Source organism: Gouania willdenowi, chromosome 24, assembly GCF_900634775.1.
Source record: "Gouania willdenowi chromosome 24, fGouWil2.1, whole genome shotgun sequence".
NCBI classification, from domain to species: Eukaryota; Metazoa; Chordata; class Actinopteri; order Blenniiformes; family Gobiesocidae; genus Gouania; species Gouania willdenowi.
Genome location: NC_041066.1, coordinates 24,666,058 through 24,689,238, shown reverse-complemented (window position 1 = coordinate 24,689,238; position 23,181 = coordinate 24,666,058). Strand labels below are relative to the sequence as shown.

Here is a 23,181-nt window from a genome sequence, read left to right as displayed (position 1 = left end):
TTATTTATATTAGTTAAACATAAATTGATGTGCAAATGAAACTGAATGACAACTTTTTTATAATTTCAACCATATAAATTCTAACTAACTTCATTTATGAGTTTTTTTATTGCTTATATGCTTTTGTTCATGTACTCTTATCATGCACCAAACAACACTGTAAGTAATTAATTAGTATTTCTAACTTGTACAAATACATTGCACTTCATAAAAAATAATAATAATAATAATATAAAAAGGCTTCAGTATCATGATTTTACCTGGAACCGTGATACTTTGTCTGGTATAGTATCGTGGTTACCCATTTTGGTATTGTGACATCTCTAGTTGTAGAGCTGCAGTGAGGAAGAGGAGCACCAAAAAAACCCCACATTCTTTAACTTCTTCTAACATTTAAATAAACCCAGCTTGAAAGTTTTTAACTTAAGCAAATAAAAAAATGAATAATAGAGGAGTGAAGCAGCGTTTTTCAACTTCAATTTTAGTGGCAAAAAACTTGTAAAAACATGGTTTTATTCTTGACGGGGATTTCTTCAAGCATGAGAATGCATTTTATTTTATCAAATTTGTTACATTTGATAAAATAAAATCAAAATTTGTTCTGAGACTTCGCTGTCATTTGTACTTTTTGTTTTCTTTAACAAGTTTATGGAAAATTGGGAAAAATTGTAAATCAAATTTTTTGTATGATTTTATTTTTAGGCCTAATGGACCAGCCCTAGGTAAAAGTCAATCATAAAATGTGCAATCACATATTTTAGATCAGTAATAATAAAAATTATATATATATATATTATATAGATATATATCTTTTATCTTGGATGTTAGCGAGTCCTAAAGCCCCTCCTCCTGACCAATCAGACCTCTTAAAAAACGACCTGACCATTGATAGATGATGCTGGTTGGTACAGATCTGACAGATGAGTTTATAAAGAAGATTATTAATGATAAATTAATCATTTCATTTACTGATGACATCCTTTAGGAAAGATATAGATTTATATCGAATGAACTGATTTACAGTCAGCTGATGAGGCCTGGATGGCTGAAATCATTATTTCATTCATTCATTCATTCATACGCTGGGGCTGACATCATCAGCAGGAACATGCACAATGTGCTCTCATCCACGTGTGTGTGATAAATAGGTTTACTTGAATAGAAACACGTGTGTGCTGTAATAAAGTTTAACTGCAGAGCGCTGTCCATTTATCATCCAATGGATTAACATCATAAATAATCTCGCACTTTTGCACATTAACATTGTCAGCAGCTTCCTGCCTGAGTTCTCTCATTCCTGCCTTTTCTGTAACAACAGGATTGTTTTTGGTCTGAATTATACACTAACACTGTTTCTCTTCACTGTCGTCATGGATTTATATGCATTATATTTGTTTAAGATCATAAGCTGTTCCTCCATTCATTGTAAAGACGCTCAGTCTGAAAGTTCTCTCCATTGATTGGTCAGACGCTGCAATCTCCACCCCTTTCATGTACACACGGACGTAGCGAGGATGTAATCACCTACCTTCAATTATCGTGTTATGATCATAGGTGATCGACGTTCATAGTACAGCTGAGGTTTATTCCATAAAGCGGGTTATGTTCAAACTCTGAGTATGTTCAGGCTGAAATGAGAGAAACTCTGAGTACCTCATTCCTAAACGCGAGGTATGTTCTTCTCTGAGTATGTTGCCATGGTAACATTGTTCGTGAACTTAACCTGGTCACTGGCAGGTTTTATCAAAGAAACCCTTGGTTTCTACCTGGCTCCGCCCACCTGAACACATTAATGAACCTTCACACTTTTCTCTGAAACATTAGTAACATCACACACCACAGACGTGATCACATCATTACTAATGTTGTGTTGATTTATGTTTTTATTTTAATTTTTTTGTGCAAATGGTAGTTTTATTTATAACATTGTGGATGTAGGTTGAGGTTGATCTGCATTAAAACATCTACTGATGTCTGTCGTAAAGTTCCCTGAATACAAACCTGTGGATAATATAAAGGAGGAGATGATCATTTAAATGAATCCACTTTTAAGGCTCAATTGTTGTTTTATATTGTTATACAGTTAAATCTGTAGATCACGGCTCTTTGAAGGTATGATGGCGCAGTGAGTTGTGATGCTGCGCGTGGAAGTGGTGGGTTCCGGGTTCACGTCCCACTTCAGTGTTTTTATGACATTTTTTAGGGCAATATTACATTAAAAATCAATATAAATGATGCAATATCAAGCGGCATTTACTGTCTTTACATCCAGTGTAACAGGAGGACTCTCTATGCAGACATCCTATGCTGCTGACACGTCTCCTCAGACACATTTTATTCATATTATTCGCTGCTCGTCACGTCACTGAAGCAATAAAGTGATGAAGCGACCATAAAGTGTGACTAATTACGGATGATTTAAGCCACTATAGTCACTGAAGACTGAACACACCTTTAGAACAGGTTCATATTCCTCAAACACCGGCTTATTTCACCCATTAAGGTAAATACATCACTATTTTCCGGGTGGTTGCCATGGCAGCTCGACTGATCTTCAATCCATTGATGATGGCTTTATATCGCGCGCGCGTGCACGTAAGTAACCCAAGGTTTACATACTGACCCACTGATATTGACCCACTTCATACCAGCTGTAATGGAATCAGATACACAGAGTTTCCCATCGCGGGGTATGTTGACCCAGAGTTTATGGATAGACTCAGAGTTTGTTTACCCTCCTTTATGGAACACACCTCTGCTGTCTGACAGGGAATGTTTGGTAGAAGCCAGCTAACGGAGATGAATCCAATCTAGACTCGTAACATAGTACACAAAGCGATAACAAAAATACACAAAACATTAACAAAAATAGAAAATAAACACAAAACGACTCGAAAAAACCTCACAAAACATAACCAAAAAAACAAAATGATTCCACAAAACACACAATAATACACAAAACAATAACAAAAATACACAAAACAATAACAAAAATATGCAAAATGACCCTTTTTTGCTCCTAAAATATGTCCCTGAAAAGTAGAAGAAGAAGAAAATCCAATATGAAGCTTACAGACGCTCATTCTCTCCAAGGTTCAGTCTGGAGGTTAAATCTGTGCTCTGCACGTATAATCCCCTCCCCACATCATCATTACACACACACACAAGAGGAGGGACGTGTGGAGGTCATGGTTCACAAATCAATCCTGCTCGTGTATGGAGCTCCTGGCTGCTCGTCGCCAAGAGGCCATCTGGACCTGTGTGTGTTTGTGTGTGTGTGTTTGTGTGCTCAGGCCAAGATGCTAACAAGGGGATGACGGATGTCCCACATGGGGGGCGGGGGTGCTGTCTTGGCACATTCCCTCTTCTCCTGGGGGTCCCGTCTGCATCTGCTTTTGTTGAACTGAATGAATCTGAAGGACTAAGTTTGAAGATGCACGGCCACATTTTTACCCGTGAACCAGACGTTGAATGCATAATAGAGATACCGAAATGTAAAATCTATGGAGTTAAAATCACAAACACATGTTTTACTCACGCGCAACGATTCACAAACAAACTCAGTGTGGTTTTAAATGACAAAACATCACTCACAAACGAATGCGTTTTGTTTTGCAAATAAGAAATGTACCAATTTAACAATTATACATGTCTTTCAATTATTAGAAAATGTCCTTTGAGTCCAAAACAGGACATTTATTAAAAAGTTTACAGGCATTTGTGTGTGAATCTGCAAGACGAATAATTAATGCACAAGTCACATGACAGTTTTACTGTACGTGACTTTCTTTGCATTCAAAGAGCTTCTATTATTACTGGTCTAAAATATGTGATCGCAAATTAAATTTTTTATCCTTTTTTCCCCCCAAAAAAATACTGTCTGTGCATTTTTGACATGCAGTACAACAAGATTTTCAAAATAAAAGCCTCTACACCAATTCAGGAGCGAAAGTAGAGTCAATCACAACAAAGGGTCCAAACAAGAGCCACAGGAAGAGTTCAACCAAGGAATGGAATCAAATGCCCCAAAAAACACGCAAAATGACTCCAAAAACCCAACACATTAAACATAAGGAAATTATACAATATGACAACAAAAATACACAAAATGACAACAAAAACACAATAAACAAGACAGGTTTACAAAATGATGACAAAAATACAAAAAATGACATTAAACATAAGAAATTTATACAAAATGACAACATACACAACTCCAAAAACACAAAACAAAAATAAAAAAAATACAAAATGACACAAATGCATCAAAAAAGAAAACATATTAAACAAGAGAAAAGCATACCAAATTACAACAAAAATACTCAAAATGACTAGAACGAGTCCAAAAATACAAAACATGGACAAAAAAATAGAAAATGACACAAACGCATAAAAAGAGAGCATACAAAATGACTGCAAAAACACACAAAATGAATAATAAACACATGAAATGAAAGAAAACGACAACAAAAAAACACAAAATGATCCCAAAACCACATGAAATGAGAGAAAATGAAATGATACAAAACAAAACACAAAATTGATAAAGGAGTGAAGTGAGGCCATTACTGTAAGAACCATCTTTGTGTGTGTGTGTGTCGTTAAGGGGGGTGGGGGCGAAATCAGGGGGAGGAGTCAAAGCAGGTGGGAAATGTGGGTGCGGCAGATTCATTACAGTGTGTATTTCCTTTGTCCTGTCCTTTCTTATTTGCCAGTGACTGATGCACACACACACACACACACACACACACTTAATTATGGATCCGCTGGATATCATAATTCGCATCTTTCGGGGTGTTTTTAGTTTTTAACAGGCAGGTTTATCACATTTATATTTCACAGAGTTTGTTTGTATGATTATATCAATTCACACATTTGGTTTCTTTGTGTATGCTTACATTTTTACAGTAGATACATAAACGTAAGTGTATCTTTTTATATTTTTAGTTTATTTAAATTAATACAAAAAAAACAAAAAAAAACATTTGGCCACCATCTCTGTGAAAGGATTTATTTTTGTTTGAGTGAACTTTGTTACCTGAAATTGATTTAAAAAAAATTGTGTTTCCATGAGAAAATGACAACATTTGGAAAGAATACGAAACACAACTAAAAAAACAAAAAAAACAAAAACACACGAAATGACTCTGATAATAGACAAAACAACAGAAAAAAACTGATAGTGAAATAAAATGACTGGAAAAATAAACTTGAAAAAAAAGCAAAATGGCAACAAAAGTACACAAAGCAAAAGAAATACACAAATGACAACAAATGCATGAAAAATTTCTCCAAAAATAGACAGAATGACAACAACAGAAGACAAAACAACCATGAAAATAAACAAAATATCAAGAAGATTCCAAAGAATGAAAACAAAAACACACAAAATGTCTCTAAAAACCTATAAACCCTTTATTTCCTGTATTAATGCTTAAGTCGGCCATTATTATTATTATTATTATCCATGTTTATTGCTGCAGTGTTTTAGTGTTGTGTCTTTGAGCTTTTCTAACTTGTGTGTGTGTGTGTGTGTGTTTCCAGTGCCAGCTCTCGCAGGCTTTGAACGGCATCTCCGACAAAGCGAAGGATGCCAAGGAGTTCCTGGTGCTGCTGAAGAACTTGCTCCAGCAGATCCAGGTGAGGCTCTGTGGAGATTTATTTATCTTAGGTTTGGAGATTTCTCAGGTTTGAATTTCAGTTTCAGTTTATTTGTTTGTTTCAGTCTAAGAAAAAAAATATTCAAACAAGAATTTCAATCAAAAATATATAACAAGACTGAAACAGGCAGAAGCCAAAATGCTGATTTGTCCAACAAAAATGATTCATGTTACCTTTTTAAATAATACACACAAGAAATGCAAGCATTTAACAAGTACATTTTGGTTGCCTTTTTTCAAATAATGCAATATATATATATATATACTCATGTACTTTCTTTTATGTATATTGAACATAACCATACTGAACATACTGCTTTAAATAACTCTCTAAAATATATTGTGACATTTTCTTTTTGAGATTAAATAGTGTCACTTATTTTTATTTCTTTATCAACATTATTCCACAATTTAACCCCTAGAACAGACATCTTTGTTTAACTTCTAATCTTGCTTTTGGTAAATTAAATATAAATTGATCTCTTCGAACATTATCTGTGTTATTTTATAATAAACAATATCTTTAAATATCTCAAGTTTTGATTTAACAGGAGAATGTTCACTGTAGAGGTTGTTTTTATATTGTGTTTTTCCAAATGAGTGAATCGTAAAGTATTTCCGTATTTTCAGAACTAAAACTCACTAACGTTAAACTGTGGCTTTCCAAGAAATTCACAGTTTTTTTTTTAAGATTCCACAGATAAATTGCTTCTAAATTAAAAACATGTGCCCAGATGTGCCAATCGTTCATGGACTCAGCCAATCAGAGCATGCTGAGGGGCGGTCTCCAGTTCTTGACGTGTTGCCCCTGATAAATGACGTTTCACTGCATTCCTGCTCCTCCTCACTGCTCCATGTCTGCATATTTGTCTGTTTACAGCTTTTTATGCTCATTGAAGGTCACCAGATGCCTTCAAGTAACTGAAAATGATTTTTGAACAATTTCAGCTCATTTTTGCTCATTTTTACCCTTTTTCTGCAGCTACACCAAACTCACCATATTTTAACCATTTTCATCATATTTTTGCTCCTTTTAATGCACTTTTTTACCTTTTCAAAACATGTTCAGCACTTATAAACCCTTTCCACCACTTTTCCACCTAATGTCACATTTGTTGACCCATTATTGTCACTTTTAACCTCTTTTTATAACCGTATTTCATGATTATTTTAGCCAATTTAACCACATTCACCATTTGTCATGCCCATTATTTGTATTTTTGTTGTTTTTGAAGTCCTTTTTTGTTGTTATCTATTTTCTTTTTAGAGTAATTTTGTGTCTCTTTGTTGTTGTTTTGTGTATTTACTTATGTTTTCTTTAAGTTCAATCATTAAACTTTGGTAAAATTCTTTCTTATTTAAAGTGTGGACGTGTTCCTTTATTCATTCTTACAAGTCATTGGTGGATTCGTTGAGGGGAGAAAGTGGACAGTGGCTTTTATTTTGACAGTGCTGAGCAGCATTGGAATAACGAGCACACAAGTTATTCTTTCTTTTTTTTAACTTTTTTCTTCCAGGAGAATGGAGTGGAGTTTGAGGCCTGCCTCGTGGCTCAGTGCGACTCGCTGATCGAGGCGCTGACGCGGCAGAAAGCCAAGCTGCTCACCAAGGTCACCAAGGAGAAGGAGTACAAGCTCAAGGTCAGATGTTCACACCAATCATTTCTCCTTATTTCTAATTCAACCATATCCTGGTCATATTATTCTTTACTTTCAGAGATGTGAGAATTTATTTTCAATTTTATTTTGTATTGTGAACAAAATCCCTCAAATTAATCACCGTTCCCCAGTTTCTTCATCATCCTGAACTTAATATTACGGCTTATTCCCTCTCCACCTTATTCCTGAGTTCATTACTTCTATATTATGGGCGTCACTTCCTGTTTGATAAAGAAATATAAAGCTTGAAAAGTTAAGGAATTGATGACTTAAACTTAGCAAAGACATAAAAGATTTAAAGGGATATTTTTACAAATATGTCCTAAAACCTATAAAATGTCCTTATTAGTAGATCTATTATAAAACAGTTTTCGCCCTGTGTTCCTCCATCTTGAAATCATGTGATTGATGATGTCACACGGCCCCACCACCTCTATCATTTAGTAAATTTTTAGAGCATTTAGCAGATCAAAAAAACAGCAAAAGTAGATTTTTCATAACATGTCCCCTTTCAAATGACTGATGCAGCTCGACTGAATGTTGTCTGTTTTATATGTAATATAAGATTTGTCCTTCCTCTGATACAGCGTTATTTAGGGACGTTTCAAACATTAAGTTTCAGCTGAAAAACAGAGAGTTTGTGGGAATAAATCCAACAAACAAATGCTTTATTTCTCTTTTTTTCTGCCTTGTGTTGACAGCTGGGCCGAGGAGCTTAGATTGGAGGGAGATTCTAGAGTAAACATTGCTCATCGCTCACAGAGAGATTTCAGAGAAATCCAAGCATTGATTAGAGTCCTGTGCAGCTCCTTTTAAACCCATACACATCATTGAAAGGACACGTATTCCAACTCTCCCCACAGACCTAATCTGCTTCTGGATTAGTATTCCCCACATACTTCTATGAATGAGATGATCCAATCCGAATAGGAGAAAAAAACACGCTCCTTTGAAGGCCTTGTCTTTATTCCTGCTGCAAGTTAACCAAAATTGAATTTCCATAAATCATCTAATCCAGTGTTTCTCAAATGGGGGTATGCGATGGCACTACAGGGGTACTATATATATATATATATATATATATATTACCCCTGTAGTGCCATCGCATATATATATATATATATATATATATATATATATATATAGAGAGAGAGAGAGAGAGAAGGAAACTGACAAATAAAAATATTTTATAATGTTCACTTTTAGTTAAAAGTGATAATCATACTAAATTTCACCAGGAACTCACAAAACAACAACAAAAACACACAAAATAAGAGAAAAATATACTGAATAATAAAAGAAACAAACAACACAAAATGACACCTAAAATACACACACAAAGGGACTGTACTACGAAGCTTGATTATCTCATTGCGCTAACTTCCAGGATTAAATTAGTGTGTGCTGTCCTGCGAAGCTAACGTCTTAAGGAGCTAAATCACCACGGTAACTTAGGCTGAACGACTAGCCTGGTCAGGATTAGGTTTTGTTCTGGCTAGGATCTTAGCGAGTGCTAAAGTCTCCTGACCAATCAGATCTCTTAGAAAACGACCTGACCATTGATAGAAGATCCTGGTTGGTGCAGATCTGACAGCTGAGTTTAGGAAAGAAGATTATTAATAGATTAATGGAATACATTCCTTTCGTGAAAACACTTGGCTTAAATTAGCGTGTTGTTATCGACCTTTGTAGTTCAGCTACTCTCTGACAGGGAATGTTTGGTTAGTTGAAGCCCACTAACGGAGATTAATCCAGGATATAATTATCTAGCTTTGTAGTATAGGCCCTAAGAGAGAAAAATACTTAAAATGACAACAAAGACACATTAAATGAAGGAAAAATACACAAGATCACTACAAAATACACCAAACAACAAAAATGACAATAGATGACAGAAAAACACACAAAATGACACCAAAAATGTGCAAAAGTCAACAAAATTACACAAAATACAGAAAAACACACTAAACAGCATCAAAAAAACACAAAATAAAAATATACAATACATCAGCAAAACCACAAAATTGCTCAAAAAACACACAAATGGACAAGAAAAATAGTTGAAATGAAATGAAACTTAAAGCTGTTCTGGGTTTATTTGAGCATTTGCTCACTTTCTTTATCTTGACATATTTAATTTTCAAATTGTATCTATAATAAATGCTACATTCTCCAGGTGTTCAAAGGTAACAGATTTAACTTGTTTCCATGTACCAGTTTTCAAAAATATGGAATTTACAGATTTAAAAACGCTGTCTTATTATTTAAGGGACATTTGTTTTACTTTTTTACTTAAAGGTAGAGTAGACAATTTACAAAATCTAGCATGATTTTGAATGTAGCCTCCCTGATGGCTCCGCCTTAACCCCCCTGTGCTCCATCACTTACATGCATGCTCACAGCTGCTGCAGAAGAGGAGCTCAGCTCATCGCTTGTATTATGTAGAAACTACATTGTCTCGTGTCTCATTTAGCAGTAAGTAAACAATAAACTTTATCATCATATATGTTAAAAAGGGGTCGAGAACGGGCAGGGAGACGTGATTGGTTAAAAAAACGGTTCGTTTTTTTCCATTGGTCCAAGTTATTACAGGTTTACAGCTGCTACCTTTGACAGATTTTCTTTGTTTCTGTGTCAGAGAACATAAGATCTTAATTTCTGTCAGGACATAAAGACAATTTCAACCAAAAACTTAAGAAGTGTATCTGGAGAAAATCGCCTACCCTAGCTATAAGTACTATTTAGTAGCGTGTACTTTTTTACTTTTACTCAAGTAAGGAGCAACATCAATACTTTTACTTTTTCCAGAGTCAGTATCTATACTTTGACTTGGGTACTGAAGACTAGTACTTTTGCTACTTCTTCCCCCATTTGAGAAACACTGATATAAAGGACAGGCGGATGAGGAAGAGTGTGAGTCGGTGTGACAGGCGTGGGCTGGAGGTGGGATTAATTAATCCTGAATCAGAACACATTAGCCGCTCTATCATCAAAGGTTTAGATGTTATGGTAGCAGAACCATCACTGATTGGCTGATCTGCTTTGGATGAAGGTAAACAAAAGGCCCTCAGGACCACCGTGACAAGCGTCCAAATCTAATTTCATTCAGAGCTCTCCATTGGTGTCTGGTGTGTATTTATTATCTCCTCGTGTCACGGCTTTCATTGAATTTCACTGACAACTAAAATATTATATTATGTGTTTTGTGTTTGGAAGGTGGTGCGAGACCAGATTACCCACTGCACCATGAAGCTACGTCAGACCACCGGGATGATGGAGTTCTGCCTCGAAGTCCTCAAGGAGAACGACCCGAGTGGTTTCCTGCAGGTATTTGTCCCAAAAGATCAGATTCAGCGGAAAGGAAACGTTTATTCCTCGTCAGGGTTTAATAAGGGTGCGATTTATCGCTATATTTCACACATTGCGTTCATGTGATATGAATATTTTATAGAGTATTGATTAGTTTTGTCGTAACTGCTGACGGTGTCTAAATCAGGGTTGGGGTCAATTACATTTTTGCAGTTACCTGCATTTTTTCCAATTAAAATTGAATTACATTTATCTTTTATCTTCGGGAAGTGAGTTAGAATTAATCACAATTAACGAGCCTGAAATAAATAACCAAATAAAAGTGAACTTTCTGTTAGCATCTCTTATGCTAACGGATCCTAAATCAGCTGTAAAATACACTAAAAACACATATCTATCTTCTAATTTATTTCGTGAAACATATTTTAATAATTGTTTACTACATATGTGTAGAACTGTAACATGGTTCCCCAGTTTCGTGTTAAATTATAATTGAATAATTTTTTATTGAATTCATTCATTTTTTGTACTGTAATTTTGCTAGAATTTCATGGCAATTACAATTACAAAGTCATTTATCTAAACTCAATTACACTTCAATTACGATTATGACGGCAACATATTTTTAAAATTACAATTATAATTATGCCATAATTGTAATTGATTATCAATCATTCGGTTACAGTTATAATTATGCCAATCTTGGTCTGAATCCTAAAAGAAGGTGAAAGCGATGAACGACTCAGGAGTAATAGTCATCTGATTGTGTGTGTGTGTGTATCTGATTGTGTGTGTGTGTATCTGATTGTGTGTGTGTGTGTATCTGATTATGTGTGTGTGTGTGTAGATCTCTGACGCCCTGATCAAGCGCGTGGCCTCGTCTCAGGATCAGTGGGTGAAAGGCGCCCTGGAGCCTAAGGTCGGCCCTGACTTTGACCTGACGGTGAGCACCGACTCTCTGCTGCAGACCATCCTACAGCTGGACTTCTGCCAGGGCAAAGGTGAGCATTATCACACACACACACACACACACACACCTTAGAGACTCACTTTGGAAAGAAAGAACATTATACAGTATATTCCCTCATATCTAGAAGATTGATCCATCATCGTATTATTACTTCTAACAGCAGGGGGTGGTATTGTTCTCAGATTAACACATTTATTTAGTGTTGTGTTTTATTTTATTTTGCTGATGTATCTGCAGCTCATTATAAAGGGGTGATAATAGGTTGATAATTATTGCTTATGCTTGTTAATGTTAGGCTAATGTAATGTTAGGTTAATGCTTATGTTAGGCTAATGCTAATGTTGGTTAATGCTTGTTAATACTAATATTAGGTTAATGTTAATGCTCGGCTCATGCTAACGGCAGCTAATGTTAATGCTAGTTAAAGTTAATGTTAGGTGAAAGCCATTGTTAAATGCTAGTTAATGCTAGATTAATGTCAATGCTCGTATAATGCTAATGTTAGATTATTGTTAATGTTAATGTTAGGCTAATGCTGGGTTAAGGCTAGTTAGTGTTAATGTTGGGCTAATGCTAATGTTAGGTTAATGCTCTTGGTATCTAACACTAAGGCTAGTTAATATTAATGCTAGGTTAATGTTAATGCTAGGATAATGCTAATGTTAAGTTAATGCTAATGCTAAGCTAATTCTAGTTAATACTAATGTTAGGCTAATACTAGGTTAAGAATAGTTAGTGTTAATGTCAGGCTAATGTTAATGCTAGGTCTAATGTTAATGCTAGGTTAATGTTAATGCTAGGTTAATGCTAATTTTAGATTAATGCTAAGGTTGTGTCACGGCAAATTTGCGGTTGACCTCATTTGGAGACATGATTTATTGCTCTGGTTGAATGATGGAGTCCAGGCGAGGCATTGATGATTTTATGAAAAAGGTTTATTATAAAACTAAATAAAAAGGAGTACAAAGATGGACAAAATTAGTGACCGCCCCGGGCGGACGTCCGATGACCGAGTGGCCCACAGTTCTAACTCATCACGTATATTCCCCCTCAGTCCCCCTCCCTCCTCCCCCCAGGAGATAAAGAGGACAGAGGAGGTGAAAGAAGAGGGTGAAAAGAGACAGTTTCTTCTTTAGGTCAAAACAACCAGTTCTCTGGTATCTCCTGATTGTCGTGAGTGTTGGAGGTGTGTGCGTGTATGGTGTTTGTGTGTATGAATGGATGTGTATTGGGTGTGTATGTGTGACTATGTGAGTGTGTGATGCCTCTGTGTCTGAGGGATAAGATGTGTTTTGGGAAGCTGACCTCGAGAAGAGAGCAGAAAACATGAGACAGCAGAAATGAAAAGTCTCAACTTAAAGCCTTAAAAAGAATAAGGTCTATGAGTAAATATGTTAATAAACATAACTAACAATTTTTGCCCTGACAGTTGGTTTATGCTAATGCTAGGCTAATGCTAGTTAATAATAATGTTAGGTTAATGCTAATACTAGGTAATACTAGGCTAATGCTAATGGTAGCTAATGTTAATGCTAGGTTGATGCTAATTTTAGATTAATGCTAGCTAATGCTAATGTTGGTTAATGCTAGTGCTAGTTAATAATAAGGTGAGGTTAATGCTAATGCTATGATAATGCTAATGTTAGGTTAATGTTAATGCTAATGTTAGGTTAATGCTAGGTTATGGCTAGTTAGTGTTAATGCTATGATAATGCAAATGTTAGGTTAATGTTAATGCTAAGCTAATTATTGTTAACGCTAAAGGTTATTGCTTGTTAGTGCTTATGTTAATGCTAGGTTAATGCTAATGGTATTTTAATGTTAATATTAACATTAATGCTAATTTTAGATTAATGCTAGCTAATGCTAATGTTGAGTAATGCTAATGCAGTGTTCAACTATGTGGGCCAGCAGCTGCATCCTCACTTGCATTTTGCACGGGTGACCGTGACTCAGGTGGTAGAGGTCGTCTTCTGATCCAGAGGTTGGGGGTTCGATCCCAGTCTATACCTGTCTATGTGTTGAAGTGTCCTTGGGCAAGGCACTGAACCCCAAGTTGCTCTTAGTGGTTGACTAGTGCCTTGTATGGAAGCTCAGTCCCATTGGTGTGAATGTGAGTGTAAATGAATGAATGAGCTGTTATTGTAAAGCGCTTTGAGAATACTTCAGTGTGTGGATAAAGCACTATATAAATCAAGTACATTTACCATTTCCTCCAGTAAATGCAGATATTCTATAATTAACGACGGTTAAGTTCTCTGTGCTAAAACATGAAATCCCACGTGCTGTTTGCAGACGTGCAGGAGTGTCTCCTGTTGAATCACATGCAGGCAGCAGACAGTGGTGAGGCTGAGGTGGAGCCTGAGAACCCAGGAGGTATTTCTGAGACCCCCACCCACTACTCCTTCTATCAGATGAACCGTGTCTGCTCCAGGCCTCCTCCACCCTCTGCATGATGTTTGTGTTTCACAGCTCGTCTCCTCTAAATGTCTCCTCTGCAGCGCAGCTCACACGTCCAACACAACAAACGCTGTTAACTTCATGACTAAGACGACTAGAACGCGTTAGTCATGAAGCTGCAGCTCTATCCTCACACAGGGACGTTTGAATTCAAAGCACAGAGAAGTCAGAAACAGAAGAAGAAAAGAAATGTCAGACTTCAAATATGTTTTAATGGGTGTTAAAACATTTTAATTACAAGTTTTATAAAAAAAATAAAAAATAAATTAGAATGACAGACGGTGGCTGCCATTTACGCTGAAGTTGTAAACGGATGTTGTGACAAAATCTGTGACCCGACAAAATGGTGGCTTCGGTCACTGAAGTCGGCGATATCAAGCCTACTTCAGCCACTAGAGCCACTGTTTTGTCTGGTCACACATTTTGTACAAACACCGCCCTTTATACCCCAAGTGGTAGATGGGTGTTATGACGTAATCTGTAACCATACAAAACAGTGGCTCCTGTGCAGACGGCTGTAGCCACTTCCACTATTAGAACCACCATTTTGTTGGATAACATATTTTTGTCACAACATTGCTATTTATACCCCAAGTCGTAGATGGGTGTTATGACTAAATCAGTAACTCTACAAAATGGTGACTTTGGCTTTGACAGCTGTAGCTGCCTCCACCATTGGAACCACCATTTTGTTGGGTTACAGCTTTTGTCACAACACCTGTCTGTACATGGGGAAATAAATGGCTCACGACTAAGTGTTGATCATCACGTTAGAGAATAATCATTGCAGTAAATTGGCTCAGAATGACCTTGAGTGAATATTGTAGAAACACATTACTATCCACACCAAAGTCCATTCAAAAATCAGAGTTACGTTCTGTTTCCCAGTCGATTTCCCCCAAACCTCTAATTTGTCCTGGTTTTTCACAAACTCAGTCCCGTTTGTCCCGTTTATTAATAAATGCTGATAGAAAAGACGCTGAAAGTAGCATCACATTTCGCTTAAAAATGTGATCTCTGTCAGCTGTCAATCACAAAAGTTGCCATAGTAACGCTTGCAATGTAAACGCTTGCAATATATTTCACGCGTTTGCAACTCTATGCTGATTGGTCGATGGCATTGACAATATAATGCATTTTTTTGATTATTCAAAGCAATTTTATGTTAACTTAAAATGTTGCTTATTTTAACTGATGGCCACTTTAAAGTTGGTTCAGCTGTTGCAATAATAATTATCATCCTTTTGGAAAATAATAATAATTATCCAAAAGGAAGAAAAAAAGAAATTTAATTTATGTGACCTTTTTTTATTACAAAATAAAAGCATATGCAAATAGTGTTTTTTTGAAAATCTGTCCCCGTTTTTGAGTTTTAAGAATCTGGTTACCCTAATGTAAAAGTCTCCAAAATCACGACAAAAAAAGTGATGACATCTGTCGCTAGTAGTAGATTTGTGTGATTAAGAGTCGCTGGAGGAGTCTGAATAATCACTAAATATATGTACAAAGTCTTCTTTAAACAATGCATCCATGTGGACGGGTGAATAATGCAGTTTCCAACACCCACACGTGTGTTTTCCGTCTGTTTCAAACCCTGATTGGCTGTTTGTCTGTGTGTGTGCTTGGGTTGGATCAACATGGAGCTAAAGCAGCTAAAGCCATGGCTTCTGATGCAGGTCCATTGATTGATTTTAAAGCTCACATTGGTCTGATCTAACACTGGAATGAAGTTAAATCCTCCACTGATCCCAGCCTGATTCTTCCCACTAGCGTCGGATTATCCTCCCGTCACAATAACATCCGTCTTATGTTCACAGTGGAGTCGGGGCCCCCGGTGCCAGTGGCTCCTCTCCTGCAGCTGGAAAAGTGCTGCAGCAGGAACAACAGCGCCACGCTGGCCTGGAGGGTCACTGCGCCCTGCACCAGCCCCATCGAGGGCTACATCCTAGAGCTGGACGACGGCAACGGGGGCCAGTACAGGGTCAGTACTGTGCACAGCCTGGTGCTGGAGAGCTGCTGTTCTGCATGCTCGTCATTGGGCCACGATGGCACGTCATTCAGGGGACGACAAAAACATGCAGAGCAGGAGCTCTCCAGAACCACATTTGAGCTGCATATCATGAGAAAAAACTGAGGTTAAATATCTCTGAACTGCCCTCCCCTGTCTTTCAACAGTTCGCTACAATAATCAGAAGCATCACACATGCACAGTTTTAAAAATTGAAAAGTTCTATTTCCTGTTCATTGTGTTTTTCCCACCAGCATGAAGCTCAGTTAAAGAGCGTACATTGTACCTTTATTTAACTACGTGCATGTGTGTGTGTGTGTGTGTGTGTGCAGGAGGTGTACGTCGGAAAGGAGACGGTCTGCACGGTGGACGGCCTCCACTTCAACAGCTCCTACAACGCACGGGTAAAAGCGTACAACGCCATCGGCGTGGGCCCGTACAGCAAGACGGTGGTTCTGAAGACGTCTGATGGTGAGCAGCTCACTGGGAGTTATTATATATAAACACCTCGTAGCTTCTGATGGAAGCTATAATCAACCAAACCAATGCACCAGAAGTCTTCAGAGGCTCCTCCCCTTTTCATCCACACCTTATTTTTATAACATCCTATTGTTTATATTTGTTGCCTGGAACAAGCTAAGGCTTGGATTTCATCTCCATAACTTTATTTCTCTGTTTGCAGCTTCAAAAAGTAATGAAGAGAAAAAAGTAGGTGAGAAAAAAAAACTTTCTATTTCTGTTCCAGTGTAGATAGCTTCAGCTGGAGCTTAGCGAAGGCTGAGGACTTTGCATGTTCTCCAAGGAAGGATAAACTGAAAACCTCATTGACTCCAGAGAACGTCAGGTGCATTTTTCTTCTCCACAGAGTAGATATAAATAATACAGACTGAACGTTTCTCACTTCTTGTATGTGTTTTTAAATGAATTATTGATCGGTTTCAATCCTTCCACCATGGCCATCAATACAGGAAGGATCTTTTGTTGTTTTTTATATTTCATGGTTTATTATGTATTATTTTTGTGTAGTCATTTTGTATTTTTATTGTCAATTTCTATAATTTTGGCGTTGGTTTGTACATTTTAGTTATTGTTTTATGATTTGTTTTGTTTTCTGTAGATTTTGTTGTTGTCGTTTTGTGTTTTTTGGGTAATTTTGTCAACAATTTGCATGTTTTTGTGTGTTTTAATGTCATTTTGGGTTTTTTCTTTATTTTTTGTTTTTTGGTTTTTTCTCTAAATATGCTTGTTGTTGTTTTGTGGGTTTTTGGCAGGTTTTTTTTTTTTTGTAGATTGTGTTTTGGTATTGATTTGTGTAGTTTTGTTGTTGGTTGTTTTGTGTGTTATTTTATGTATTTTCTGTTATTTTGGGTAATTTTGTCAACAGTTTGTATGTTTCTGTTGTGGTTTTGTGTGTTTTTAATTGCATTTTTTTGTCAATGTTTGTTTTAAGTAATTTTGTGTTTTTATATTGTCGCTTTATTTATTTTTTTCTGAACTTTTTTTGATGTCGTTTTGTCTATTTTTGTCATTTTATGTATTTTCTGTTATTTTGGGTAATTTTGTCAACAATTTCTACATTTCTGTTGTCGTCTTGTGTGTTTTTTGGAGTCATTTATGTTGTTGTTGATTTGCGTGTTTGTTTTGTGGGCGTACAATAGGAGCCACATCTCTGCATCAGAGTGGCTTGTCTCTGTGTTGCACAAAAACGTGTGTAATATAATCACGTGTAACTGAGCAAAGCTGCAGCCTCTATTCTATCCCTCTCATTCGTGGTTAAAGGTCACATGACTAAAGTTTGGAGGATGTTTTAAAAGAAAAGAGGACAATAACCAACCCTCCCATAAGAACAGCTTACACACACGCACACACGCACAGTGTGCAGTAGCAATGAACGTCAGTGTGTTTCCTGTAGATAACAGTCACTCCATCCTTAGCTTCAGCCGTCCAATCAGAGGAGAGACTGACCGGTTTTAAACCAACAAAATAACAATCACGGCTTTACTCTGCGTGCGTGCGCCTTCCCTGAGGGAACCGAGTGTTTTTGCATGATTCATTTGGAGGGTCAAGCTTTTATTTTGAAAAGACAAGATAAACTAAAGTCTAAAGCACTCATTGTTAACCCTTTGAAGTCTGTTTTATTGCATTGGAGGAGCTCCCAGGAGCTCCTATTCATTATTATTATTATTATCATTATTGTTATTGTTTTTTATGTATTTTTTTGTCATTATTATTGTTGTCGTTATTATTATAATTATATTATTATCTTTATTACCATTATTGTTATAAAATATTATAATTATTGTTATTGTTTTGTTATTATCATTATTGTTGTTGTTATTATTACTGTTATTGTTATTATTTTCCTGACTTTGTGCCTGAACTCTAGGTCCTAATAGATTTGTCTGTCACTTTGCGTCCCTTTCATTTGTGAGCACATAACATCTATATCTATATCTATATATATATATATATAGATCTATGTATCTATATATATAGAGAGAGATTGATATGTGTGCATTAATGAGTCGTGGTCAAGTGTAAATCCCAAAGAAATGCTATTTAGTGCAACAATTTAATAACACACACACAATAAGGTACTTATCTACATTTGTATGTCTGTAGATCTATTTATGTTTAGTATAGTTTCTTTTTCTGTATATTTATTGCATTATTAACGAGCACGTTAATTAAGTTCTATTTTATTTCATCTGTTATTTTAAATTCTGACTCTTCCTCCAGTCTCAGCGTTGTTTTGGAGACGCGTGTAAACTTCTTTTCTGAACTGTTTGCTGTGTAAACGTCTGTTTTGACGCTGGCGTCTCCCCCCCCTCAGTGGCGTGGTTCACCTTTGACCCGAGCTCCGCCCACCGTGATATCGTCCTGACCAATGAGAACCAGACGGTGAGCTGCAACAGCTACGACGACCGCGTCGTGCTCGGCACCGCCGCTTTCTCCAAGGTGAGTTCCATTGCAGAAGCTCCGCCCCTTTTCACTCACTCACCTCTTCACTCACTCCTCAGGGCGTCCACTACTGGGAGGTCAGCATCGATCGCTATGACAACCACCCGGACCCGGCGTTCGGCGTGGCGAGGATCAACACGGTGAAAGACATGATGCTGGGGAAAGACGACAAAGCCTGGGCCATGTACGTGGACAACAACCGCTCCTGGTTCATGCACAACAACTCACACACCAACAGGTGGGTGTCACAACGCTCTCACAATGCCGTCTGCGACCACAAAATCCTAATTTTAAGATTTCTCACAATCAAACAAAAATATCACCTCTTATTATACATTTTTTTATGGTGTTTATTAGGCATTATTAGACATGTATTAGCCTCTATAACCCTACCTCTCCGTAAACCTAGAAACTAAACACATTCACAGCACACACACCAGGACATTATGATCAAAAATGGAAAAGTCCACAACTCAGCAAACTCAGTCTTTTTCCTCTGCTGTGAGTCACAAAATAAAGACAGATCTATATAACAAGAGTCTACGTGAAACTACAGGCTGAGCTGAATCCACTGATATACAGGTCAGGTATGTTACGTACCAAAACAACGCCACAAAATCAGAAAATACACAGTGGAAAAAGTCAGCAATGATGACAAATGGTGTCTTTGTTGTTTCTGATCAAAAGTTGCTCCAATCTGCATAAAACTCCATATTTTGATCAATACAAATCACGTAGTCTGATAGACACCACCATTACACACATACGGACATGTCTCAGTTGAGAAATCATCCAATGAGGTGCACAGCGCTCGTGTGTAAAATGGCAGGTCCTTCCTTTATCCAGCTCTGATTGGCCAGGGCTAAAGCCCCTCCCATAGTGTTTGATTTTTACAGGCTCTGATCTTTACAACACTGTGTCAATCATTCTGATTGGTTAAAGCATTGCTGAATAACACACATGCGTAACGGCATCAAAGAATGGAACCATAAATAGCATTACGCATGGCACAGGAGAAACCGAATAAAAAGAGATATGTGTTTATTTTAAGCCAAATTGCACCATCTAGTGGTCAAACATAAGACTAACAATGATTGGAATCAATTTGTTACAGTTACACACTTGTTTCCAAGCTTGTGGAACAACACGGGCTTCTGCCTGAACTTTTTTTAATTTTTTTTACAAAAACATGTATTTTTGGTCTAATGTTTATTATCATCACCAAACTTGCTGCAGTTGATGTCCATACATTAGTTCAGCCTTCGTTAATGAGAATTGACTTTATATTTGATGTGAATCACTAGTTTTTTTTGGGTGTACTGGAGATTTCTGTATTTAAAACATGATTTATTGTCACTCAGTATCATATATTTCACATCATCTGTAACCACGAAGGGTCCTACTTCAATCTGAACAACAATTAGCCATGTAGTTCATGTAGAAACTTAGAAAAACATAATTTATTATGAGTATGTGATTTACAGATTAGGCTCTTTTGTGGAAAAATTAGGTATTTATATTCAGCAATTATTGGACATTAATAAGCATTTCTATTTGCCAATTATTATGCATTATTTGGTGTTAATTAGACATTATTATGCATTTATATAAAGCACTTATTTGGCACTATTAGGTATTTGTCGGGCATTTATATTATGCAATTGCTTGGCATTTTAAGGAATTTATAGAAGCTATTTATTTTTGGGCATTTATAAAAGAATATTCTTTTGATAAAAAGCATACATAAAGTGTTTATAATAATAATAATGATAATAACAATAAATTATGAATATTGTGTGTGTGTGTGTGTGTGTGTGCAGGGCGGAGGGAGGCATCAGTAAAGGTGCTAATGTGGGCGTTCTGCTGGACCTGGTCAAACGCACTCTGACTTTCTTCATCAACAAACAGCAGCACGGACCCACGGCCTTTGACAACCTGGACGGAGTGTTTGTTCCCGCCATCAGCCTCAATAGGAACGTACAGGTACACGTGTGTGTGTGTGTGTGTGTTATAGTTAGTGTTTGGAAAATAGTGTAATTTCTGGACTATAAGCCGCAACGTTTTTCCTCACGTTTTGAACCCTGCGGCTTAAATAATGACGCGGCTGTAAAATGGTAAAGGACTTGATTTTATATAGAGCTTTATCACCACTGAAACAGTCTCAAAGCGCTTTACATATCAGCTCATTCACCCAATCACTCTCACATTCACACACCAGAGGGACAGGACTGCCATGCAAGGCGCTAGTCGACCACTGGGAGCAACTTAGGGTTCAGTGTCTTGCCCAAGGACACTTCGACACATAGTCCGTTATTGGGATCGAACCCCCAACCTCTCGATCAGAAGACGACCCACTACCACCTGAGCCACGGTCGCTGTAACGGGTGGGAGAAGAATAAATACTAAAAATAAATAAATAGCTAAATTGGAATAAGAAATACTATACAATTAAATGAAATTTAAAAAAAATAATTGATGACAGTAAGAAAAAAAGCAGGTTTATATATATACAGTATATATATATATATATATATATTTTTTTTAAATTAAATAAATAAATAATTTTTTTAAAAACTATGATGCGGCTAATTTGTTGATTTTTTTTCCAGTTTACAAGCTTCATATCGCCAAAAAAGCTTTTTCTGTTAGGCAGGTCCCTTAGTTATTATTATTATTTTGTTTACAAATTTTATCTATAATGAGTGTTAAATTATCCAGCTGTTCAAAGGTAACAGATTTAATTTATTTTCATGTACCAGTTTTCTACACGTTCTTAAAAAAATTAAAAATATGAGCGAATTCAATACTTTTACTTTTACCAAAGTCATTTTTTATTCAAGTATCTATACTTTTACTTGAGTACTGAAAACTAGTACTTTTGCCACCTCGAATTATCAGAATGCAGATTATAAAGAGCTTTTTAGTCTGGGAAATATGGTTAACTGACTTTATTTCAAATGTGTAATTGGATTACGTGTGTGTGTGTGTGTGTGTGTGTGTGTGTGTGTGTGTGTGTGTGTGTGTGTGTGTGTGTGTGTGTGTGTGTGTGTGTGTGTTAGGTGACCTTGCTCACCGGTCTGGAGGTGCCCAAAAACATCAAACAATGATGAAAGTCTGCAGCTCGTCTTCTTCGGGCTGTGATTTTCTTGGACTCTGAGTCGTTTGAAGAGCGACGGACGGTGACAAACACTCAAACACAGACGAGATGAGACCAAACGACTCCTCGGATCGTCACATTTCACATCATCTCCTTTTTTTTTTTAATCACACACTCAAATTACCTTTAATATTCAGATTTTACTGCAGTAGAACAAGGACAAATATTTAGGCCCCTCCCATCACAACAAAATGGATATAAAATGTTAATTTTATTTTAAAAAATAGGTACAAATTTGGACTTTTCTTCAAAATTCATCAAAATAACATTAAATGTGCAAATTAAAAAAAGTTATTTGAATGGGACCCACGTTAGTCTGTGTGTCTCTATGGGACAGCACGTGTGAGTGAGTGCTTGGACACTGGGGGGCCCTGATTTTTATTGATTGCGGAAATCAGACGTGGGGGGAAATGAAATGTAATTCACTCCCTGGAACGGAAATGGCAATATCGTTATTATTTATTTTTAAGGATATTTAAAGTTGAAATTGCAATATGAATCTAAATATAGCCTCACGTGCATGTTCTGGAAAAATATCATACATTTATGTGCGATTTTTTTCCCCCTATAAATGGAGACGGAAATATCAATTCTCCGTCGGATAACGCTACACTTGCTGCTACGTTTCTCATCAGGGATTGGACGGAGCAGCTCGGAGAGGACGTAGCTGGCCCCTCCCACTGTGACCAAGGACGTGTCATGTGACATTTGCTACTCCACCGTATTGGACAGTAGATCTTTAGCTTGTCTGTGGCTTATTTGGAGTAAACATTAACCCTCCTATTATCCTCAATTATTACTAATGCATTTTACCCTTTGGGTCAATATGACCCCAGGAATATTTACCTCCACAAAATGAATTTCAGAACATTTTTAACCAAGTTTTTGTGTCAGAAACTTTGTTTGTTTGTGAAATCCATAAATAATGTTCTCTAGCGCCACCATCAGGACAAACTATTATATTATCTTAAATAGTTTTTTATTAGGGCTGGGTGATA

The 23,181-nt window shown here is 36.7% G+C and overlaps 1 protein-coding gene across 4 annotated transcripts in view; it reads left to right on the top strand.

The window, feature by feature from the left end:
* trim67 (tripartite motif containing 67) overlaps positions 1-23,181 on the top strand; it is a 39,995-nt gene extending 16,814 nt beyond the window's left edge. Inside the window, exons 2-13 of one of the 4 annotated variants that reach the window (XM_028439492.1) lie at positions 5,545-5,640; positions 7,178-7,300; positions 10,535-10,645; positions 11,475-11,628; positions 13,893-13,973; positions 15,875-16,038; positions 16,398-16,536; positions 16,748-16,777; positions 18,899-19,023; positions 19,086-19,264; positions 20,847-21,009; positions 22,086-23,181. In XM_028439492.1, coding sequence (XP_028295293.1) covers positions 5,545-5,640; positions 7,178-7,300; positions 10,535-10,645; positions 11,475-11,628; positions 13,893-13,973; positions 15,875-16,038; positions 16,398-16,536; positions 16,748-16,777; positions 18,899-19,023; positions 19,086-19,264; positions 20,847-21,009; positions 22,086-22,133 — 1,413 coding nt within the window. In that variant the 3' untranslated portion in view covers positions 22,134-23,181. The remainder of the gene's footprint in view (positions 1-5,544; positions 5,641-7,177; positions 7,301-10,534; positions 10,646-11,474; positions 11,629-13,892; positions 13,974-15,874; positions 16,039-16,397; positions 16,537-16,747; positions 16,778-18,898; positions 19,024-19,085; positions 19,265-20,846; positions 21,010-22,085) is intronic. The other 3 variants (XM_028439495.1, XM_028439493.1, XM_028439496.1) reach the window with 3 other exon arrangements.